We start from the raw sequence: 21,380 nt of genomic DNA, 5'->3' as shown, positions 1-21,380 counted from the left end.
TGAACCATCCAAAAGTAATATTATGTCATGTTTCCTTTGTGTTAAGTCTAGGAAATATATAATAAGAATTGAATTGTGAATATTAAATTTGTATTATTTTATTTCTTTTATATTTGAATTTTTATAAATAACATTTGTAAATTTTTATTGCACTCTTGACTTACCAATGTGTTGTACTGTTTTTTCTTCCCTTTCCTTTTTTCTTAACAAAAGAGTTGTCATTGCTCCCTCTACTTGCTGTTGGATATTTGGCAAGTAAGTAAAGTTATCTACAGAGAATGACTTTTTTTCAGATGAAATTTTTTCTATTTCATTATTATCTGAATTTTGTGTCCCTATTCCAATTATTGTCACACCTTTGTTTTTTAGAATGTTGGCTGGTTCTTCAGTATTGTCTTTTGATTTTCCACTTGTGAGCATAATTAATATTTGAGGAATTCCTTCGGTGTGTCTGCTTCCAGAGGAGGTTACAAATATATTTTTCGTAACGTACCGTAATGCAGAACCTGTGTTAAGGGGCCTGCCTCCTCGGTGGGTGAGGCCTTTTACGGCATTTAACACATCTTCCTTCCTCGAGAATGAATTTAGATAAAAATTAGCAACAGGTACATTACTGTATTGAATTACTGAGATTCTGTCATCGTTAACTCCAACGGCCAGCTTTGCAATAACATTGTAAATAAAATCACGTATGGCTTGAAATCCTCGTCTAGTATTGTCTGAGCCATCCACAAGAAAAGCAATATCCCTTTTCAGTCCTTTATTCCGATCTGGAATAGCTGAACATTAGAAAACAACAGTTGGCATAATTTACAAACACATTTCAATAAATTTTATATAATGTCCAGTGTCAAAAAATATTTGTCATTTTACAGTCACAAAATTGAATTTAAGAGATTAAGCTGCCATTTTGTGAAACTTAAACCAGAAAGCCTCCTTACCATCAACTCCGATTACTCCTTTCGGTTTTTCTTCTGCTAGTTTCGCTAGTAGGCTCTCTTGAATATTTTGCAAATTATACAAATCAGGAACTTTATATGCGTAATCTGTCTGTGAAGCTATGGCCTCCATTTCAATGTTATCTGTTAGTCTTGATCCAATGACATAAATTGCTACTCCAGCATTCTTTAAAGTGCTTGCAGGCCCTCGAGGAGAGTCTCTTGATCTCCCACTTGCCAATAGCACAATTATCTGCTCTGCATCTTCACTCTCTCGACTTCCATTTTTGGGAGTCAGTACATTGTCTATCACAAATTGAAGTGCTAAGCCAATGTACTGTGGTCTTCCACCCTGTGGTCTGAGATTTTGTACAGCATTTATTACTTCATCAGTGGATGTAAAAGTGTTCAGATTGAAGTTTGTCACTGCAGTGTTGCTGAACTGCACAACAGCAATTTGATCCTTGTTATGACCAATATCAAGTTTATTCACCAAACCGGCCAGAAATTCTCGTATTGCTGTGAAACGGTTTCGAACATCATCGGATCCGTCAATGAGGAACACAATATCTCTTTTGGCAGTCAGAGTTTGGACTAGAATAAATATGGTACAATGCTTTGTAAGTGACACAGTCATTTCAAATTATGTTAAGATACTACTTACCATCAACATGAACTGCACAGCAAATGCCAACAAAGGTTAAACTATACTCACTAGAAAATGTAACCTGCTGATGATAATAACATTTCTTTCAAATGATTTGACTGATTTAATAATTTTATATTTTTGAACACATCTAGTAACCTTTGAATTTTCCAAAATATAGACATTATTTATCAGCATGTGTATGGATCAGATATGCATTTGCCTATATTGTCTTCTTGATGGAAAAATGGTTATGCAGAGTTAGAAGTTATAATTCTCTATGTCTCAAAGCAATATTTAAACAGAGTTTATTAGGCAAAGATAAGTATGCAAGTATGAAGACAAATCTAAATGAATTTAAATGTTACGTTTTATCAATTTAGAATTCTGAGATCTGCCACTAACGTAGAGTTAGTCTCAGTCAGCCAGGAGAAACTGTTGGTTTCCTTTGTAAATTGTGAAGGGTATGGGTAAATTTCATCACTGACACTTTAACACTTAAAAATCCCAGGTTTATTACATATTAAGGCTTGTTATTCAGTAACTACTTCAATGCAGAATGGCTGAGCTAAAAGGTCTGCCAGCATCCCCTGGCCATTTAACACCAAGGAAGTGTTATTCATGGCCAAATCTATAGCATCACTGGTAAGGAACACAGTGTGCTATGTATATCAACATTACAATCTGGACAACTGTCACTTGAATCACTATGTTCAGTACATACCGAAATAAAAAATCACTATTAAAAAAGGACTTTCTGATCTTGTCACACATTCATATCGCTGCTGCCGGAAGAAAACCTTGTATCTCCATTTTTGTCATTTTTCAGTTTTTGACATAATTTGAAAATACCTGTTGCTCTTTATATTGTGTAAATTTAATGATGAATGGACCAGAAAAAACGACCCAAAATGACTTGGAAAAATTCTGGTTCCATTGACTTACTTTAAAAGTAAAATATGTTTTTTCCTTTTCGTGTAAAGTTACCATTTTGGAGATATGAGGTTTTCTTCTGACAACAGCGATATGTTTATTTGCCATAGTTTGATGTGTGTAGTGTTTTGTTGGTTGGTTCTGACCATTTAAATGGTTAATTAAGTAAAGTTTTAATATTTTAACATAATTTATCTGCAGTTTTATTACAAAGGAAACAGGGAGAATATCCTTTAAATTCAGAAGCTCAGAGTTTTGGATTTAATCTAACAAACATAAATATGAGACTGTACATTTTCTCCATTTTGGTAACACTGTATATAATAACTTTGTTTAATAAACCAATGTACAAATGTTTATAAAGGATAGTTCATGTAGTTGTTGATGTGTGTATTCATATTTATAAATGCTGTATATGCTGTTTTTCCATTCATAACAAACCCATTAACTAATAAACAATGAGCTGTACAACAATATCAGTGCATGTATACAAATCACTGCTGGAAATTACTGAAATATTATTTTCTAAAAGTCACATGTGCTTTATATTTTTTCAGTCTAGAATGTACGTACGATTATATCTTATTGCTAAATAGTTACATAACTTATGTGTAAAGCTAGTTAAACTAGTTAAACTTCTTAACGGATGTGGGTAAAATATCTGCTTTAGTTGTCGTCCTTTTTGCAGTTTGCAGTTTTTGCATGTTTCTAAAATAAAGATGAGAAGTGCCTGAAATGAGGCCTGAGCAATGTACTGTTGAAGTTTCTGATCCCATTTGGTGTCTCTCTCCAGCTGATCTGTTAACAGAAGTTATAACTTAGCACATTAATTATCTAATTACTTAGCTACAAGATATTTTGTCATCATATGTACACACTGGACAAAATATAAAACTTCTGTAACTGTCAGAAAGTTGTACATTTCAGTAATTTGCTGCAGTGATTTGTTTACATGCATTGATGTTGTACAAGTCTATTTATTAGTTATTGGGTTTGTTGTAAATGTACAAAAAGACACCATGTACAACATTCATAAATATGAATACTAACATCAACAAGTACATTAACTGTCATTTATAAACATCTGCACATTTTCACATTCTGATTAACTTATGATTTGTTCACAGCTTTTAATGGTAAGTTAATGGTTTATTAAATAAAGTTATTATAAAGTGTTACCTATTTGGGTATAGCCTTATATTATCTTAATTAATCAGGATGCTGTAAGTAGATTATGTTCAAGGAGAATTTATAAACAGACAACACAGCTGAGATGAGTACTCAGCTGAGATGAGTACAGCACTCAAATTCTGCATGCCCATGTTTGAGGATAACTGATAAAAGAGGCTAAAGGTATCAATACCAAGGTTTGACTAACTTGGCCTTATGGCTATATTTTATTTATTAATTGATTATTTTTTAATTAAACAGATGTGGATTTCTGAATGAAAATGAAAAGATTATGAATGAAAAGATTAACAACAAAAGATCTTATTGCAGTCTCTTAATAAGAATCCTTACCCTCTGATGTTAAAAACGGCTCTTGAATTTCTTCACTTCCATTCACAACATTGGCAACTCTTTGGTAAATGTTGTCAAGGTAGTTAAAGTCAGGGATGGAGAAGGCATGTGCTGGTGTAGAGGACATAGTCTGTAACTCCAAAGTATCAGCATTTGTTGTCCCAATGGTAAATATTTTTATTCCCTTCTCTCTTAATGCCTGCGACACACCTCTGATATCATCATTTGATCGGCCACCACAAAACACGTACAGAATCTGAGGTATACCCTCTTGATGTCTTCCTCCTGATGATGGAGTGAATATATGGTCTCTAATAAACTGGAGAGCAGCACCACTGTTCTGTGGCATTCCTCCTTTATGCTTCACAGAGCGTACTGAATCCATTACATCATTCTTGTTTGAATATGAGTTGAGATAAAAGTTGGCTGTAGCATCCTGACTGTACTGGACCAACGCAACCCTGTCACCATTTTCCTCTATATTGAGATTTTCAATAACCTTTTGGACAAAACCACGGATTGCTTCAAAGCCATTTCTAGAGTCATCAGATCCATCCACAAGAAATGCCACATCTTTTTTGTCAGATTCTGGAACAAAAAAGTGAATACTAGATCTCAAAACAGAAACATAAGCAGGTCCCCTTAAAGTAATGCACAACCTAACAAAATATGGTGCCTGATTGTGTCATATCAAATGAGAAATCTCAAAAGACTATTACCAAAAACTGGAGGAATCATGGTTGGCACTTGTTTTATTGACACCCCTTTGATGAAAGACAAAACATCCTCAGAAACTGTGGAAAGTTCCTCAAAGTTAGCAACGAAAAAATTATTTGGTTGGTGGGATACGGTTTGTAATTCAAGGGTGTCAGCATTTGTTGTACCAATACTTAGTGGAATAACTCCTTTTTCTTTCAGGACTTTGATTGGGCCTCTAACATCATCCCTAGACCGTCCAGCACTCAGCAGAATCAAAATCTGTGGAACATGCTCTAAATGTCTGCTTCCTGAGAGGACAGTGAACACATTGTCATTCACATATTGTAGGGCTGCTCCAGTATAAAGGGATTTTCCGCCTTTATGCCTCAATCGTTTTACACTGTCAGTAACCTCCTCTCTTGATGAATGTGTATTCAAAAAGAAATCAACAGTTGCGGTGTCACCGTACTGAACTACAGACATCTGATCCCTGTTGTTCCCTATGTTCAGTCTCTCTGCCAATAACTGAACAAACTTTTGCACACTTGAGAAACTTCTCCTTGTGTTGTCTGAGCCATCAATTAAAAGCACAACATCTCTTTTCCCAGAATCTGCTGTGAGAAGGAAAAAATGCATGTTTCTGAGGAGATGACATGATGCAATGCTCCTAACCATGAGAGGTTTTCCAGATACAGTAAGCTTTTTTTGTACTTGAAAAGTACAAATTAAAAGTCCTTATCCCCTCAAACCCCATTTTTGTCACAGAGATGTTTCTACATTGCGGTGCACACACACACACAGGAAATTTATAAAGTTATATTTAAGTAGGTAAAGGCGTCCTTACCTAATGTAGTCGGTGGCAGCCTCCTTGGCTGACGAGGTACTCTTTTCACATAGGACATAAGTTCCTGCTCAATATTTTGAAGGCCATCAAACTGAGATACAGTAAAAGTGTGACTGGGAGTGTGTGATATCATCTGAAGCTGAATTATGTCTGCAGTTTGAGTCCCAACACTGAATGGCACAATTTTTTCCTGTTTTAGTGCTGCTGCTGGACCTCGAACATCATCTTCGGACCTCCCTCCAGTTACCAGAATAAGAATCTGAGGAACACCCTCTAAGTGTCTGCTTCCAGAAGAAGTAATAAAGACATTGTTTTTAACAAAATCAAGAGCTGCCCCAGTGTTAAGGGGACTTCCTCCTTGGTGCTGCAGGCTTTCAATTGAATTGAAGACATCTTGCTTTGAGAAGTGTGTATTTAGGAGGAAATGGACCCGTGCCTGTGTGCTGTACTGGACCACAGACACACGGTCTCTGCTCTCTCCAATATTAAGTTTATCCACCATTCTTTGAACAAACAGACACATGAGTGGAAATCCATCCCTAGTGTTATCAGACCCATCCAGTAGAAACACAACGTCTCTCTGTGCTGCATCTAATTCAACTGGGATACAAATAAAAATGCTTCATTAAAATGTAAATCTTATCAATTAACTGGTTTCTTTTATACTAAAAAAAGTATTAGATGCAATATTATTTTCAAAACATTTCACAGTTTAGTAATGGAATACTATAGTATTGTAGTGTTAGAATAAAAGATGATTGAAAATAGAATCTTCAGTGCAAATAAATTGCATTAGAAACCATAGATTTCTTCCTGACTGAAATCTATGAAGGAAATCGAACAGACATGCCACTGAGGCAAGCAGAGATTTCTGCTGATGGAGTACCAACAATGATTAAGAAATCATTGACTCAAGGAAGAGTTTAAGCTGAAGAGAAGTCTTCATAATATCAAAGACTATACCAAAGCAGAAAAGGAACCAAATCTGTGGGAAAATTGTGGAAATGCCCATCTAGAAGGAGTAAAAGAGAAGAACACAGCCAAAACGAAAAGATCTAGGAGCAAAGCTGATCTTGTCAACAAGATCTGAATCCAGGGAAAGGCTGAATCCATTGAATGACCTCAGGCAGAATTTTAAAGACACTAAGGTGATCCATTGTTTTTCTTCACATCCACACATCTTCACATCACATCCAGAATAATCACAGCACACGTTTGGTTGTAAAAATCATTTTTGAAAGGAAATAACATTTCTTACCAATAATAGTAGGGGGCTCAATTTCCATTTTGGATTTGATAAAAGAGAGGATTTCAGGCTGTAGTGTTAAGAGTTCACCAAAGACTGGTAGATTAAAAAGGAATCTAGAAGAATATGCTATTAACTCAAGCTCCCTCTGAACTGCATTCTTCATTCCAATGGCAATGGTTAAAACTCTAAAAGCTTTGAAGTCTTCAGCAGGTGCTGCCACATCATCACTGGACTCTCTGCCTGTCATTATTATTAAAAGTTGAGGAACTCCATTCTTGTGTCTGCTTCCAGAGGCAGCGGTAAAAATGTTGGACCTTATGTACTGCAGTGCTGCACCGGTATTTAGAGCCCTTCCACCCTTGGGTCTGAGGTTTCTTATGGCAGATATCATATCCTTCTGGGTCTTATGAGTATTAAAAACAAAATGCACCAAAACATCTTCACTGTACTGCACTACAGCAATTCGAACGTGGTCACTGTCAATATCCACAGCCTCAGCCATTCTTCTAATAAACTCACGGATGGCGGGCAGTCCATTTCTGGAGTCATCTGAGCCATCAAAGAGAAAGACTATGTCTCGTTGGTTGTTTCCTGCTTCCACTGAGGTTTCAGGAGAGACAGACAAATGGATATCGAAGAGATTTTTGATTCAACTAATAAACTGAACTGTAATGGGTTTTAATATGTGCAAGAAGAAAAATGTAAGAGCAAAGTAATGAAATTAGTAACAAGAACATCTCAAAAACTAAATAGTGTAAGATTCTGTGGAGAGCAGCATATGGACCTGACCGCCAAGAACAAGGACTTTCTTGGATTGGACATCTTTTCACAAGAAAACGTGTCAAGTGAAGAAATGACAGAGATAAGAAACTGTTATGCAAACACTGACATTCCAAAAGGATAACCTCAAAGTCATTTTTGAACCACATAAAAAATTATGTAATGTTAACATTGCTCGTGCACAGCTGAACTCAAGGTGCAGAAAAAAAGGCTTGAAAAATTTGCATATAAAGTGAAGGCTCTTACCAACTGTGTCAGGTATTTCAGTGCTTGAAATAGCCGCCAGATCTCTGGAAACACTCTTTAAGGATGAAACCAGTCGTGGCTCAACTTCGTAAAGGTCATCAAAACTACTGACCTGGTGTGTGAAGCTGAGTTGGAATGCAACTGTGTTCAATTGATTTGGATCTGCATTTCCCACACCAATGCTCATTGATACTACTTCAAGATCTCTTAGAGCCATGGCAGGATCTGTCACTCCATCACTAGATGGACTACTACTTAATAAAATAAGTATTTGAGGGACTCCTTGAAGTCGTCTGCTCCCAGATGAGGAAGTAAAAACCTGGTGCCGCACAAACTGCAGGGCAGCTCCAATCTTTGCCCCTCTTCCACCCTTGTGTTTTAGAACCTTTATGGCATTTAGAATATCCTCTTTCCTCAAATAAGTATTGAGATAAAAATTGACTGTGGAATCATCACTGTACTGAACCACAGAAACTCTATCTTTGCCCTGCTCCACAGTGAGTTTTTCCACAACTCTTTCAACAAAATTACGAATCGCAGAGAAGCCATGTTTAGAATCATCAGAACCATCCAGCAGGAACACAATATCTTTTGCTTTCGCAGTGGCATGAACTAAGATACAACATAAAAATAAAATACTTTTAAAGAACAGAACAGCACAGCCTCTGGCACAGAAAAATCATACACTGCAGATCGTGGGAGCACATTAAAAAAAACTGCCTTACCTTCCTCGAGAACAGCCACCAATTGTTCCTTTGGTAGACTCACATAGCTGTTTAGCTTTTGATGGACTGTGTCGAGCTGGCTGAATTCCTTTACGGTGAAGGCAAATGATGGATTGTGAGAGATGTCCTCAATCTGCTTGGGATCTGCATTTTTCACTCCAACGCCAAAAGGTACCACTCCTTCAGTTTTTAGGTCACGAGCAGGTTCCTTAACACTATCCCTTGATTTCCCTCCTGTCAGAACAATCAAAAACTGAGGGACATTTTTAGATGCTCTACTGCCATAGGTTGAAGACAAAATGGTGTCTTTCATGAATTTTAAAGCAGCTCCAGTATTCAGACTCCTGCCACCAGCTGGGGTAAGCCCTCTAATAGCCGTCAAGACTTCATCTTTGGTATTGTACGTGTTTAGGTAGAAATTAGGCGATGGTCTGTCACTGTGCTGGACAACAGCAACCCGCACTTTATCAATACGAACGTCAAGCGGCTCAATGACCTTGACTATAAAGTCACGGATGTACCCAAAGTCTCTTCTAACATCATCAGAGCCATCTATCAAAAAAGCAACATCTCTTTCACCATCTGAGGTTGGAGTGACTGGAGTTTCAGGAGCTGTTGAAGAGGGAAAAAAGCAACATGCTAGTATATTGTGGGATATATAATGTACAAGGTATATCATAAACATTACTGAGATATGGAGTAACTCACCAGGCTCGCCTACAACAGTGATGAGTGGTGTCATAATTTGTTCAACAACTGTTGGCAACGTAGCAAAGCTCTGTTCATAGTATGCCAGATTTGGAACAAAGGCAATTGTCCTCAGTTCAGACTCTGCCGCCTGGCCAGCTCCAACAGTAAAGGTTAGGACTCCAGCTAGTGCTACTTGGTCTGCAACTCTCTTCACTTCATCTTGAGATTGACCTCCAGTGATCAGTACCAGTACTTGTTGGACCCCCTGACTTCTTCGAGAACCAGCTGAATCTTGGAAGTGGTTGGCGAGAGCAAACTGAAGTGCTGCTCCAGTGTGCACCACGTTTCCACCGATTAGTTGTAATTGAGCTATGCTATCAAGCACATCTTGTTTGGTGCTGTAAGTATTCAGATAGAATACTGTTCTCTGTCTCTCAGCAAACTGAATCAATCCAATGCGCACTCGTTCAGGCCGCACATCTAGCTGGTTGACTATGCTGGAGATGAAGTCTCGCACAGCAGGCAGGTTAGCATTTCCAACATAGTTGGATCCATCGACCAAGAAGACAATGTCCCTGACTACTTTCTGGGTCAGAATAGTTGTTATCTCAATTTCTGTGTGAAGAGAAATTGCAATCAGCATTACACCCTTAGTTTATTTCCCAAGCATAACTTTTATATCAAGCATAATAGTATATTTCACAGATAATGGCTTTTTACAGATTTGCTAAAATATCTTACATTACACTAAAGTTTATTTAAAAACTACATTTTACATTCCTTGTAAGAGTACCTGGTTCAGTTGGTCCTTCTGTTACAACAACACCTGAAAGTGTAGACAGTGGAGATACAATCTGTTTGGGGTTGCGCAATAAAACACGGAAGTCCTTCAGCATAAAGACCAGGCTCTCATCAAAAGCAATCTGCTTGAGTTCAGCTTCATCAGCCGCCTTGGAGCCAGCAGCCATGGCCAGAACACCCATTCGTTGTAGGGCCTCAGCTGGTTGTTGGACACTGTCTTTGGACTTTTTGCTGGTGATCAGCAGAACAAGCTGTGGCACTCCGTCTTGAATGCGACTGCCTTTTTCAGGTGTAAGCATGTTGGTCCTGACAAATTCCAGGGCAGCACCAATGTTGACATCAGGTGATGGTCTAGGTTTAATTCGTGCAAGGGCTGAGATCAGGGATTCCTTCGAGTCATATGAGTTCAGGTCAATCTCGAGCCTTGGGGTGTTGGAAAACATAGCCACTCCAATTTGCACTTCAGAAGGTCCAATTGGCATAGTGTCAATGAATTTTCTGATGAACTCACGCACTGCATTGACGAGGGTGGCACCCATGCTGCTGTCAATGAGAAATATTATGTCCCTCTTCGAAACAGCCAAGGCTGAAATGAAAAAGACCAATAACAGATATTACACTTTTGTTCCCCTATGGACTTCAGCCTAACTCAGTTGGCTCATAAAAATATGTCAGAGCTTAAAACTGTTCATTAGATGCAGAGAAGTGTTAATTGCTAATGTCAAAGTTATCACTTCTTATATTTTAGGTCTTTTAGGTCTATTAGGGCTCTCTCAATCACCTCATTATTACTAAGTACTCCAGGGAACTGTTAGTGTGTCAGACCTTTGCTTCCAAATATGCCAGCATGGTGATCGAGCAAAGATGAAGCAATTATTTTGGTGTGTATTTTGGACTTAATTATACATTAAAAGGTCCTATTTTAATTTTATTCCCTTATTGCCCTCAGCTAGTTATGTTTGTTATCAATTAAATCACATTTTGTCAAACACCTTTTTTTTTAAACCAAATTTCACTTTTCCTCAACGAGGCCTGCACCTGTTTATTGAATATGAATTTGACAAGTGAACGTTTTCTATTAACCATTGTCTGCATTATGCCTAGTTGTTATTTGTTATTTTTAGTGTAAGTTTGATCCCAGATCTGGATCACAACAACCTGTAATTTAAAATTCTGACCTACTTAAAAATACTTTTCCCCTAAAACATGCTATTGTGGGATTGTTTATGTTTAAATAATAAACAAAACAAGGTAAAGGTGTAAATGTGAAAAAGACTATTTATAGTAATACGTAAATCTTTACACAACTTGGTTGCCTGAGTTTGTCAATAGAATGCAAACAGACATTTATATGAGAGAAAAAACAGCTACTTTACTTCATTGTTAACTTTAAGGAATGTTCCTGGAGCAAGTAATGATTTGGTCCCTTGTTTAAAAGGAAGTCTGGAATTTTAACCAAAAAACTAAAAATAATTTGACAAAGACATTAGGGACCTTTGTAGAGCATTTGTTTTCTAATGTCATCCAGGTCATCTTCAGTTTGAATCCTAGCCACATTATATATATATATATATATATACACACACACACATATATATATATGTATATATATATATATATATATACATATACATATATATATATATATATATATATATTTGCCTTTGCAAGACATTTTGCCTCTTGTTTATTAATTCTGGCAAGTGTAATCTGCAGGAAATGCAGATTTGAAACAAATGTATGGAGAGAAAACACTTCCCATTGGCAGTAAGTTTCTTTATGTCTGGGTGGGCTGAATCATTTGTAAGTTAAAATAACTCAGTATCTTACATTTAATTTGTTATTTTCTCATGTCACAGGTTCAACAAACTAAATCTTGCATGCATCTTTTCCTAAACACTGATATTAGTGCTGTTTTACTTGTGTTAAGTATGCTTTAGGACTAAATCTAAGATTTGCTTTTTATGCTTTTTAACTTGATAAATGTATTTTAATAGTGTAATTTATATGTACTCCCCATTTCCATACACATTGTTTTATTCATGCATGTGCTTTTCTTTTAAATGGTATCAAAGCAATTGTCTCTTCATTTTGATTTTTTTTCTTTCTTCTTCTGTATTATCAGCTGGTATGGCTTTACAATTTATTACATCTCTGTGATGTACTAGACCTAATGCTCATTGTTTTGTGAAATGAAGAATTGTAAAATGGAGAGTTCCAGTTCTAAAGTTGATTTTTATGCTTTAATAGGTGCCATGGGTGCTGCTTTGCGTCTAACAATACACCCATGTGCACACTCATGATCAAGTAGGCAGAAAAGCAGCTAGAACATTATTTGTACAGTAATCTCATGTTGCTTCATGCAGGTGCATAATCATATACTGATCACAAGAAAACAGGCAATCTTTACCTAAATAGAGGTACACACTGGTGTTGCAGGCTTGCTGTTGGACAGCTATCAAACATTAGAGCCAAAAATATGGAATTGCATACACATTAATTGAAAAAGAATTTATGTAAGGGTTGGCAACTCGCAGGAGAGTGAGATATCTCTCTAAATATTCTAGCGGGTAAAATTAGGCTTTTGTAAACAGGTAGTGAAAATTTTCTCAGATTTTTCATTTGCATCCATATACTGAAAAGGCCAGCTCTGGCTCATAAGTGTTTTAGTGAGTTAGTGGGCCTCCATGAATGGTGTTCTATCCCTCCAGTACAGCTAGTACAGGTAGAGATCTGTAGAAATTAACGTAATTGATATCAATTCCACAAATCTCTTTACCTGTTCTGAAGGGATGGAACACTTTTCTGAAAAGATGTTACCTTAATTGATGTTTTTATGATGGTAGTGGAGAGTACTGCCTAATCCCAATCCTGGAGATTTACTGCCCTGAAGAGCTTTGCTCCAACCTTAATATAATGCACCTGATCCAGATAATCCAGGCCTTCAGGGATGTCTGTTAGAGTGTGTTGGATCTAAACTCTCCAGGGTGGTAGATCTCCAGGACCAAGATTGAGCACCCCTGGTTCTAGCACACTGGTCTAAAATCTCGCATAGTGTTCAACTGTGTTAAAATCTGGTTACCCTTCCCTCCCAAATGGACTCAAATCATGCCAGCATGGCCCCACAGCAACAGAGCCACCCAACCCGCCCAGTGAAAGGGTCAAGCGTTCAGGCCTATGCTGTTCTCTTGGTGTACACTACACATGCCCACTTGTAGAGAAAACAATGAAGGATGACCCATCTAACCTTTACAGTGCTTATAACAACTCTATAGACCTACTGTACAGTACTGTGCAACAGTCACAGCCATTTCTTTTTATTTTCCAGTCCAAATGGCCATTAAGTGTAAGTTACTCATTTTCAAGAAATATTTCTGAGGAGAACAGAAACAAAGAAAATAGGTGAAAAGCAGCAGCTTTTAACTGGCATTCAAAAAATGCTCAAAATATACAGACAAAATGTCTCTTCTAACAATTGGACAGACCTGGTAGACACCAAAACTGTCACCTTTAGATAAACAGCACTAAAAGCTTTCATCTTTGAGAGAGAGGAGACAATCAAGCTGCTTCAGATCTGAAAACATCCACAGGTGTTTCTATCCATCCTTCCACTGTGAGAAGACGACTCAGCACTGTGGGTCTGAAAGGATGTGTAGCTGATCAAGAAGAACCTCACTGAGAAAAGGAGACGGACACATCAAACAAAGAAGCTGAACGATGGACTGACCACCCCAGAGTCCAGACCTCAACACCACTGAATGTGTTTGATTACTTCAGAAAATGATCAACCAGCTTCTAAGACTGAACTTTGGAGGTGAGTCTGCAGATTCTTTGAAGAACTGAAAGTGAGTCTCCTGGAAAGAATGGAAGCTGGAATAAAGGGAGAGAGTGACTCACTGAACACTGAATATTTAGTTGTTGAGGCTTCTGTGGACTTTTCGGACAAATACTTTCCTAGGGCTGAAAAATTAACTTGTACTTAATGGCCATTATGTCTAGAAATGTAATAAATGAAGAACTCCTGCTGCTGTGCAGTACAGTTACTGTGGATTCACTGTTCTTGCTGACACAGTCTGATCTTCTCCTGCATTGACACTGACAGCCACCTCTGGAACAGAGGCTACTCTGTTTTTCCTTTCAAGCATATCGTACTAATGCAGAAGCATCGCTGTCACTAAATGTGGGCTTTCGACCACAATTTATAACCGTATTTACTGATGTCTTTCCCATATAGTTAAATGTAAGCATACTTTTTTCTATTGAAACTCAAGGCAGTGCAGCAGTCTTTGGGAATGAAGTGCCTGTCATCTCCCCCCAATGATAAACACTCAAAGTAAGATCTTTTCCTTTTGCCATCATGATCTAAAATTAAACTGTTCTTGCTTAGCATTTTTATACATGCCACAGAAAAGGGTAGGGTTTCTTCATTTATTCAGGTCATCCTATAATTTGTCATCCATCTGGAGTTGCTACGATTGCCAAGCAACATAATAACTTGCAGCAGTAACACAGAATTCAACTGAAGTGCATGGTTACATGTATGAATGTTGCATTATTTAGAATTTCGAACATGATTTAACCTGTAGCCATAGTCTACTGCTAACAAGCTACATTACTTGGTGGAAGAATTATTGTGATTAGTGCTACTAATAAATTACAACATTTATGGACATTTGGTGTATTTTATCATATTGACCTTTGTTGCTTTTTGATAAAAGCAATAAGTTACTAAAAGCTACTCTTTAATCTGAAACACTTGTCCGGGACTATTAGTTGTGGTTTCTTGAACTTTTCACCTGCATATTATTGAATCATTTGTTCTGACAGGGCTTTAAAGGAGGGATGAACGATACATCAGTGACCGATATAAAGGATACATGGAAAAATGAAATGATTACTGTTGGTCTGATATTGAAATTGTGACTGATAATAACGACTGAGAACATGGTGTTCTACTTATAGCTTGTTGACGCACTGAAGCTTGTATAGAAATGTGTAGTCACTTGTGGCGGGAATCTCCATTCTTCTAGACCCCACTGCGCCCCCTGCTGGCTGCTCTGAGTTTCTCTGTAACAGCCACTAGTAATTTATTGAAGGGAATTTTGACAGAAAACAGAGTAAATTCACTGACTATTGTTACAAATTATTTTAGTTTGTTAGTTCATGTGAGACACGCAACGTTCAAGACTGTGCAGATAAAAGTAGCCTATTTCAGATGTGAAGACACAGCACAAGATTTTTGGTGACCAAGATAGCAGCGACGATAGTGACGCAGGTACATGTGAATATTTTTAAATTGTGTTTTGAATTGTTTACATAGTTAAATAAGTGATTTTACGTAGAGCGAAGCCAAATTCATGTTCTAGCACTAAGTCCAGTTCTATCCTGAGTGAAATTACGTTGATAAGCTAACACAGATCTCAGCCTCAAACTGACGGTTTGGTGACGGATTCCAGTGTTTGATACGAACTTAATTTGCATAGATTTCTAAAGGCAACATTTCATCTCCACACAAACATGGTACGCTAACCCTATTAGCCTGTTATTTCTGTGTTCAGGTTCATCTCAGCTGTAGCTAAGTGAGTGACTGAGGATGCATAACTGTTTCTTATGTTGTAAATGACTACATCTATTCACTTACTGCTATGAATACCATTAGATAAGCATGTCTGATTAATAACTAAATATATATGTACATAAAGTAAATTTTGATGAAATTAAAATATTTAAAATGTTAAGGCTGTGATATTGGCACTACAATACAGTGTTGATTATCAGTTATCGTACTGGACCTAGAAATTCTATATTGCATTTTTTTCAGTCTTATTGCTTCCAGTGAAGCTTGTGTTTAAACAACTCTCAAACTAAATCTAATACAAACTAAGAAATTCTGAAATTTATATTAGAATTTCAAAGATTTTAACTGATTTTTATTCTATTATAACTTGTGATGAATAACTCTGTATTCAATTAGAAATGAATGCAGAAGGGAAGCATTTTTACTAGGGCGCTCAGACTTCGCCAGTTTTCATAAATACAATAGTGTCTGAATATGTTTTTCCATATCACTTTTGTTTTGTAAACATATCTTTATGCTTAAGAATGCATAAGGCAAGTAAGCAGTTTTTAATCTGAAGCAGTATTTGCTGAACTTGCTATATGTTCTGTCATCTTTAACCAAATAATTGATTACATTTCATGTTTTGAACACGTGACACACAATATGTATTATTACATATTATTTATGGTATTATTTAAAGTTCAGTCAAAAGTTCTTTAATTTATATATATTTAGATTATATTGCTGTAAAGGAAGTTTTTATGTACTTTCACTCTCGCTTCTGTTTGTTTTATTAAAGCATCAGTAGCTGTAGTGAGGTGCTGTGATCATCTTTCATTTTGCTTGTTCATTTATTAAAATTCACTTGTCATCACTGCTCCAAAAACCTTCCTTAAAGCGATAATTATTTTAGGGTTTTACCCTTACCTATGATCAATCATGTTGTGATATATTTTTATTTAATATGATTAATCTTTTTGAAAACAATAAACACCATGAAGTTAACAAACACTCAAAGCAATGGTAAAAACACATTGATTACTTGTTCACATTTCAGTTTGGAATCCCCTTCAGCATAATTACATACCTTCTGTGAACTCAGTCCGTATCACAATGCTGCGCTGGGCCACTCCCCTAATATATGGAAGCAGCTGATCACTCATATTTGCCACTGTTCTGACATCAGGGGCAGACAGAACAAAGCTTCTGTCGGACGCGATAGCCTGCAGCTCGGCACTAGCTGACTCGCCAATGGCAACACCAAAGGTGTACACGTTGGCCTGCTTTAGTGCCCTTTCACCCTCACTGACATCATCAGTGGACTGCCCAGCACTGATAATTACCAAGGCCTGGGGCACCCCTTCCTCTGCCCTGCCCCCTGCCTCTGGGCTCAATAAACTCTCGGTCACCTGCTCCAGAGCTGCCCCCAGATTAGAATCAGCTCCACCGATGAAATTAAGCCTTTGTACAACATTCCGGATGTCCCCTTTGTTGTCATAGCTATTGAGATAGAGCTTTATCTCTGGGTCAGCACCATAGATCACCAGGGCTACCCGGATCAAGTCCCTGCCCACATCAAGCCCTTCGATCACTTGGAGAGCCAAATCACGGACGAGAGGGAAGTTGGCAGCTCCAACGTTCTCTGATCCATCAATTAAGAGTACAAGGTCAGTTGATTCTGGGGCTTTGAAGGAGAGAATGAGAGAAAGAAACAAAGAAAGCAAATGCAAAATGTGAGGGTTAAAAAACGAAAGAGAAGGAAACAAGAGCACGCACATGACTGCACAGTCATGGATATTCACAGAGCAGTATAAAACACAAAAACGTCATTCTGCATGTGGACTGAATAAATGAAGATGCTGATTTATTTTTCTTCCTTTCATTTTTTGGCCAATTCTGATCAATCGTCTCTTCTACAGTGTCCATATTGTTGTTAAAGCCACAATCAGGAGCTGGACTTCGCTAGACAAAACAAGAAGCTCTGTGTCCAGAGATTAGTCAGTGGACTTCCTGAGGGGAACTCCTGATTTTCACTCACTCGAAGCTTCAGGAGATTCGATGTGCAAAATAAATTAAGTTATTTTAAGCTCCCAGCCTCAGAGCTCAGATGAGTATCCCAACACACTGCAAAACCAGTAACACTTCCTCTGAATCCTGTATACATAATTCATTTTAATTTCATTTATGAGCCGTTATGAGCTACACATAATGCTGAAGCAATGCTATTCAAACTGCCTGCAAATAGCGAAGACTGTGTTAATAGCGCCTTATTAAAATATCACTTTGCTTTGCAACTTTGCAAAAAAAAAAAAACAAGTATCCCCGAAGTAGTAACTTTACAGGAGAGTGCAAAAGCAGTCTTTACTTTCAATGTGAGTTAATGCAAAGAGAATTTATTCTAAGCGATTTTTAGAGCATTTCTATTGGTCCATTCATCTTAAATTTTCACACAACGTAAAGGACAGCTGCTATGTTTGAATGATGTACAAAAATAAAAATCACAAAAAATGGAGATACTTGTTTTATTTATTTATTTATTTATTTATTTATTGGACAGTGACGGTAAAGAAAAGGTTTATTAATTTGAGCATGTCAATACTATACACTGCACGTTCAGCTGTCTAATGATGTTGCGTGAGTGGCAGTTTGAAAAGAAGCGGTGGTGCTTCACAGGTCTCGGAGGAAGCCTGTGTTAGCCTTCGCCCTTCTAGCTTTGATAGTATCGTGTGATTGGGGGAGTCCTAACTAGCGGGTGGAATTGGCGGCGACTAAATTGAGGAGAAAATTGGGTTAATAAATAAAAAAATATATATATATATAAAAAAAAATAATAATGCTCATCTAGAAGCAAAGTCATCATTGTTACATTTAAAATATGCACCTTTGCCCATAAAATTAAATCTTTTGTAGTGGCATATAATATGCAGTACAGTAGATAGAAATATGAAGTGTTACTGGTACCTGTGTTCTCTATGTTTCAGTGGTTCAGCACTCAGTAGGCAGCTGTCACATCCCTGACTGTGGCTTTAACATGTACAATCATTTTTCCAGAAGCCGATATACTAACTTGGTTCCCACTTCATATTACACTGTTTGTAGCAATTATATATACTTACACTGTACGTTAGGTAGCTAATATGTAATTAAGCACAATGTGCAGAGGCAATATTCCACCTTTTAATTGACTCTTCAGCACTTTTATTTCTACATAATGTTCTCACCGCAATTCCTACGATTTCGGTCAAAACAGAAAAGTCACTACGACTATGACTGTGAGACAACAATGTAAAGTATATAACTATAGTTCATACTTCACTTTTTCCTTATTGTTCCTCAAATAAATGTTTCTTATATCAGAAACAAGCTGCTTATGAACTTTAATTATTCTGAAAACAAGCTTTTCTTTATTATGTCCTATTAGACCATTATGTATGTTACATTTATATAACTGAATTTCTTAAACTGATAATACAGAACAGCTTATATCACAATTACCCTTGGTTACATGTAAACATACAGATATAACAGATATAACAGAACAGCTTTGTAAAACGGTCTAATCTCTACCACTGTATATTTACAACCACTCAGAAATCTATTAGAACACAAACACGGCAGAACAGAAGCACAAAAGTAAGATTATTTACATGCCTGAGTAGCACAGTGTGCCTAATACTGACAACATAGATATATAATTGTTACTAACCATTAATATAAAGTGGGATCCTGAATCATCATGTTTAAATTGACAGTTTGCTCTGGGGTCCTGAAAGCTCCTCTGCTAATGTGATCATCTTCATCTGTATTCATTCACACCATGCAGACTCATGTTACAGGATCTGATAACAGTACCAGTCATGACCCTCTGCTTCATCTTTACATTAAATCACACACTTAACAATATGAATTCACAGCAAATGAGGAACTAACTTAGTTTCCTTTGTCTGCTCTACACACGTACACATTTGTCTTCTTTTTCTCCCTTATATTTATTTATTTAATGGAAAGATAAAAGCAAGGAGGTTCATCACTGTATTCAATTGTATTCACAGTTATATTAAAGGTACCACACATACAGAATAAGACACTGAGCTTACAAGACACAAGCTGTGGTGGGGTAGCCATAATCAATACAGTAGCTGCTTTGAACTTGTACGGTCTTTTGTCTGTAAAGTACAACGTGGAGGATGTGGCTTCCGTCCTATAAAGGATCCAATTTTTGTGGTAAAATGTGGATAAATAGATGAGAAATGGGAAAGGAGTGAAAGCTCAGACAGGTAGGCGGATTTCTCAGTGGACTCAGTGATTCCTATCATTTTAGTCAATGCACTAAAATGACAGATGTATTAAACACTAAACTAGCATCAATGTGATGTTTCTCTGAATAGGGGCATCACATCATTATTAAAAACCAAGAGCTATCAATGACCCAACATGCAAAAAATATGTGATACTTGAAGGAAAAGGTGATGTTAACAGTGGAGGTGAATGGTTAATAAGGGTTATTTTTGTCTGATAATTGCCTGAATGGTACTTATAACTGACACTGGACATTCCCAAGGTCGACCGTAACTGTCAGAGAACACACCAGCATTAGAATAATAGGGAAAAAAACCTTCTCAATTTTTTTTTGTATTGCTGAACTGGTTTTCATTATTTATTTAGATACTCAGTACTTAATTAATACCAACAGTGATCACTTAAGTCAAGCTGGACACAAATAAACTCTAACCCCGTTAATTCAATCCTGGGGATTTTGCATTGATCCAGTTTGCTGAAGGGCCACATCAAACACAGGTCCCTTACTGTGATCTTTCAACACAACACAACACTGTCCATTACTTTCATACCACCCAACGGTGTAGGTACTGTTACATATGCAGATTCTACACTCTAGAATTCTGTCTTTTCCACTCCGGTGTTTCAGAAAATAGTCTACCATTAATATGAACCAAAACGTTTTAAACATTTGTTTTAATGTTATTTTAAATGATCAGTACCAGTATTGTCACTGTATCTCAGTGAAGCTGTAGGCTTTTGAAAGTTGGGTGATTTGGAGTCCTCTCTGAGACTGACACAACAAGGAATGAGAAGTTTTTGACAAGATACTCAACCTTCCTGTTAAATGACCACACTGTAGGTCAACTTACCATCCTGAGCTTCAAGTTTTGGGAGATTGCCAAAGAACAGCACACCCGTGAGCATGCACAAGGGCAACAACAGAGTTTTCGACATTGTCTTCACAAGCATCAGAAGACACCTGCAAAGGGAGAAAAATGCCATTAAATTCACAATTTACACAACACAAAATAATATACAAATAATCTAACTGGATTAGTCTGCATTGGATAATAAATTATTAAATATCTTTATGTATTACTGTTATGCTCAAAAACAAAAGTACTAAAAAAGGCACAAGAGTGTTGAAAACTTTAACACCCATTAAGAATGAAAAGATCTGAGAAATGCATGATTATGATGATGATTATGTTACTAACACAGTTGCCAAGTCTGCTTATTGTAAGCGGCGTATTTTTTTCTGTAAAATCACTTATTAGTAACGGTAAGTGCGGGTCGTTTTGGGCTTCTAAAGTGTAGTGGCTTGTTTGGGTTCCCTGATCCCGCCTCTGTCCCCTACACCCGTCTAATAAAGCCAGACTGCTGGTCTGTTGCACAATCGTCCAAAACCCTGTTCCTTCCTCACCTTCGCCACTCAGACCAAAACCAATCAAAGTCACATCCCTGACT

At 37.2% G+C, this 21,380-nt stretch overlaps 1 protein-coding gene across 1 annotated transcript in view; it reads right to left on the bottom strand.

Annotated features, from left to right (window-relative positions):
* Nucleotides 1–21,380, bottom strand: part of LOC118804096 — a 39,236-nt gene that overhangs the window by 10,124 nt on the left and 7,732 nt on the right. Inside the window, exons 2-14 of the mRNA XM_036564722.1 lie at nucleotides 20,783–20,892; nucleotides 16,720–17,316; nucleotides 10,065–10,658; nucleotides 9,290–9,886; nucleotides 8,582–9,193; nucleotides 7,857–8,468; nucleotides 6,840–7,430; nucleotides 5,582–6,181; nucleotides 4,758–5,351; nucleotides 4,039–4,626; nucleotides 942–1,532; nucleotides 165–779; nucleotides 6–47 (exon numbers count right to left, since the gene is read on the bottom strand). Of these exons, the coding sequence (XP_036420615.1) occupies nucleotides 6–47; nucleotides 165–779; nucleotides 942–1,532; nucleotides 4,039–4,626; nucleotides 4,758–5,351; nucleotides 5,582–6,181; nucleotides 6,840–7,430; nucleotides 7,857–8,468; nucleotides 8,582–9,193; nucleotides 9,290–9,886; nucleotides 10,065–10,658; nucleotides 16,720–17,316; nucleotides 20,783–20,882 (6,733 nt within the window). The 5' untranslated portion in view covers nucleotides 20,883–20,892. The remainder of the gene's footprint in view (nucleotides 1–5; nucleotides 48–164; nucleotides 780–941; nucleotides 1,533–4,038; nucleotides 4,627–4,757; nucleotides 5,352–5,581; nucleotides 6,182–6,839; nucleotides 7,431–7,856; nucleotides 8,469–8,581; nucleotides 9,194–9,289; nucleotides 9,887–10,064; nucleotides 10,659–16,719; nucleotides 17,317–20,782; nucleotides 20,893–21,380) is intronic.

This window comes from Colossoma macropomum, unplaced genomic scaffold (genome assembly GCF_904425465.1).
Source record: "Colossoma macropomum unplaced genomic scaffold, Colossoma_macropomum, whole genome shotgun sequence".
In the NCBI taxonomy this organism is placed as follows: domain Eukaryota; kingdom Metazoa; phylum Chordata; class Actinopteri; order Characiformes; family Serrasalmidae; genus Colossoma; species Colossoma macropomum.
This window is presented reverse-complemented; position numbering and strand designations above follow the sequence as displayed.